The sequence below is a fragment of the Gymnoscopelus braueri genome, assembly GCF_963280865.1.
Source record: "Gymnoscopelus braueri genome assembly, chromosome: 4".
Lineage (NCBI taxonomy): Eukaryota > Metazoa > Chordata > Actinopteri > Myctophiformes > Myctophidae > Gymnoscopelus > Gymnoscopelus braueri.
This window is the reverse complement of record NC_137605.1, coordinates 11,423,688-11,426,412: the sequence shown is the minus strand read 5'-3', so window position 1 is coordinate 11,426,412 and position 2,725 is coordinate 11,423,688. Positions and strand designations below refer to the sequence as shown.

The 2,725-nt window shown below is 45.9% G+C and overlaps 1 protein-coding gene across 1 annotated transcript; it reads right to left on the bottom strand.

The window, feature by feature from the left end:
* Positions 1-925: 925 nt before the first annotated feature.
* Positions 926-2,001, bottom strand: LOC308084011 (replication protein A 32 kDa subunit-like). The gene has a single exon (XM_080426475.1). The coding sequence runs from the start codon at positions 1,890-1,892 to the stop codon at positions 1,047-1,049; it is 846 nt and encodes a 281-aa protein (XP_080282601.1). The 5' UTR covers positions 1,893-2,001; the 3' UTR covers positions 926-1,046.
* Positions 2,002-2,725: the final 724 nt, after the last annotated feature.

Below are 2,725 nucleotides of genomic sequence, written 5' to 3'. Positions count from 1 at the left end.
GTTTAAACCACCACTCGTCATAGTCTCCAAACATTTCCTCTGTCATTCCCTTCTTTTTTTTTTTTTTTTTTTTTTAAGTATTTTAATTTGACAAATAAAGTTACATAAACATGAAAACCTCAAAACAGAGCAATTATTTCCCCAGATTTTTTAAAAACATTTATTTATAAGAGTTTGGCAGCCAGTATGTAATTGCAATAATAAAGGACCACTTCACCCATTTTCAACATATCTTCAGATAATCGGCCCTCACCAAAAGTCAATACAAGATAACACCATTTCTGTCTACCGTGTCTCAGAAGAGGGCCGTCGACAGTTCCTGTATAGACAGGTTTCTGAACCGTCCATAACCCACCTATGAGACGCATACAGAGTGAGTAGACAGAAATGGCGTCATCCTAATTTAGTGAGTTTGGTTAGTGTGGACCAAATATGAAGATAAGGCTGAAAATGGGACAAGCGCTCCTTTAACTACTAACCGTTTAGTTAGTAGTTCTTACTTTTTAGATCCAAACCATTGGATTCTGTTTCACCTGTTACAATAGCAGAAGGAATAACAGGACAACAGATGTGGAAACAAACGTCCCACTGTAGTTCTTGAACAAACAAGACCAGGAGACCTGGTTCTGCCAGACCCAGAATAAATTCCTAGTACGTAACTCACCTACAAACCTCTAAGTTGAAGAGGGACAGACAAAGAGGGACAGACAAAGCCTCATGTAGGCCGACCCCCTGAAGATCAGAGCACTACGTCACGCTAAGTTTGGCCAATCGAAAAGAGGGACCGGGAGGAAAAACGTTGAACCGGGAGGAAAAACGTTGACCGGGAGGAAAAACGTTGGCCGGGAGGAAGAGAGGGACGGACAAAGCCTCATGTAGGCCTGACCCCCTGGGTCTGGCAAAAAAACTGCTGTATAACTATAACTGTACAGGTCGGGTTAGAAGAGTGTGGAGGTCTGACTACTCGTTAATGGTTTAGATACAATATCAGCTTCTGACTGATGTTGTTCTGTGTGGTATGAGCAAAGGGACCAGGGTGATGTAGGCTAGTCGCCATTATCTGTAGATTTGTAGTGATCCTCGTCGATGGTGGAAAAGATGTGTCCCTCGTTTCTCAAGAACTCCACTGCTTGCCTGATGACAGGCATACTCATGCCACCGAGTCTCTGCTTCAGTTCTTGAAGGCTGATGCCCTCGGCATCTTGGCAACCCATGATCAAACTCAGCACCTGGTTCTGATTTGGGTTCAGCCCGTTATTAGCCATGTCACTGGCACCCGAGTATCCCCCTGTACTTCCCATGTTGCCAGGACGTGACATGGGATTGCTGCTCGAGTTCATTACTCCACCACCACCAGATGACGTGTTCTGTGGTTTGCTTAGAGCCATGTGCGCTTGCACAACCTCCAGCATGTGTGAGGTGATTTCGTTCATATCCTCCAGGGGCCTAACACTGAACGCCACCACAGACTTGATATTCTGGAAGGATCGCAGGTTGCCGGAGACCTTGACGTAAGTGCCAGGGGGCAGGACAGCGCTGTCCACACTGGAATCCTCTGCGTCGACCCAGTGCTTTACGTCCATAGGAGCACACGTCATGTCATCGATCTTGTACTGGATGTTGGTCATGGTTTTGTCTATGCTTCTGATAACCCCCACAACAGTAACTTGGGCAACCTCCACCTCTACCACTTTGAAGACCTCGTCAGATTGGGCAGCAGACATTAACTGAGACACTGTGCACGGGATGATCTGTGTTGCACGTTGTCTCCCTTTCTTCTCACCTCCTTGGGACATGGACGGCGATGCAAACCCTCCCGGGGACTGAGTGTAGCCACCACCACCACCACCCATGGTGGAGTCACCACCATATCCTCCTCCTTGATTCCACATGATGTTGAGATCTAGTTTAAACGATAGAAGCTCAAAGAAGAGGTAAGTGATCAGAAGACTGACAGACAGACTGTTTTTCCTCCGACTACGATTCCACGTGCTAAGTTGATCGGTGTTGCCAGCAAAAAAATAATAATTAGTCAATTTCCTCCTCGTGCTTTAGTGGTGTGTGTAACAGATTCACATCACCATCCTCTTTATCCTTGCCCACATTGTATTGTTCAAGTTCTTCCCTATTTACTTACTTGGCCTAGTCACTCTGCACACACGTCATGCGAAGTCCGGCCTCTCTGGCCTCTCCTCTCCTCTCGGCTCCTCTCATCCCCTCTCCTCCCTCCCCGCTTTGCTTTGCTATGGCAACCTGCCAGATCAGGCTGAGGGTCTGATAGGCAAATCAGAGAATCAATCAAGCCGAGAGTCTGATCACTGATCGAGGTGGGGTAAGATGCCTAAATCATATAGCCATAGCTCTGATCAACAGTCTGTGGCGGGTCTTGGAGGCATGTGGAGTGATCCTGTGCTTGCGAATCCCGGAAGAACTTTCTGATCTTTTCTCAATTATAGTAGTAAGATAAGATAATATAAATGTGCTTCATCATTCCTCCCTTTGATACAATTTCACACATTTAATCACCAAACTGAAACAGGGAAGCGAAACATCTACAGTAGAACTAGAAAAATTTACAGACCGAGGAAAAGAGGGACAGACCGACAAAGCCTCATGTAGGCCGACCCCCTGGGTCTGGCAATCATATAGCATGAGCACAAAATTAACATCAACATTAGTAGAATAAAACACATGATAGAAAATGTAACCGTAGCAAGAGTTCCAT

Coding starts and splice junctions, on each gene's coding strand:
- LOC308084011 (XM_080426475.1), bottom strand. CDS start 1,892: ATGTGGAATCAAGGAGGAGGATATGGTGGTGACTCCACCATGGGTGGT.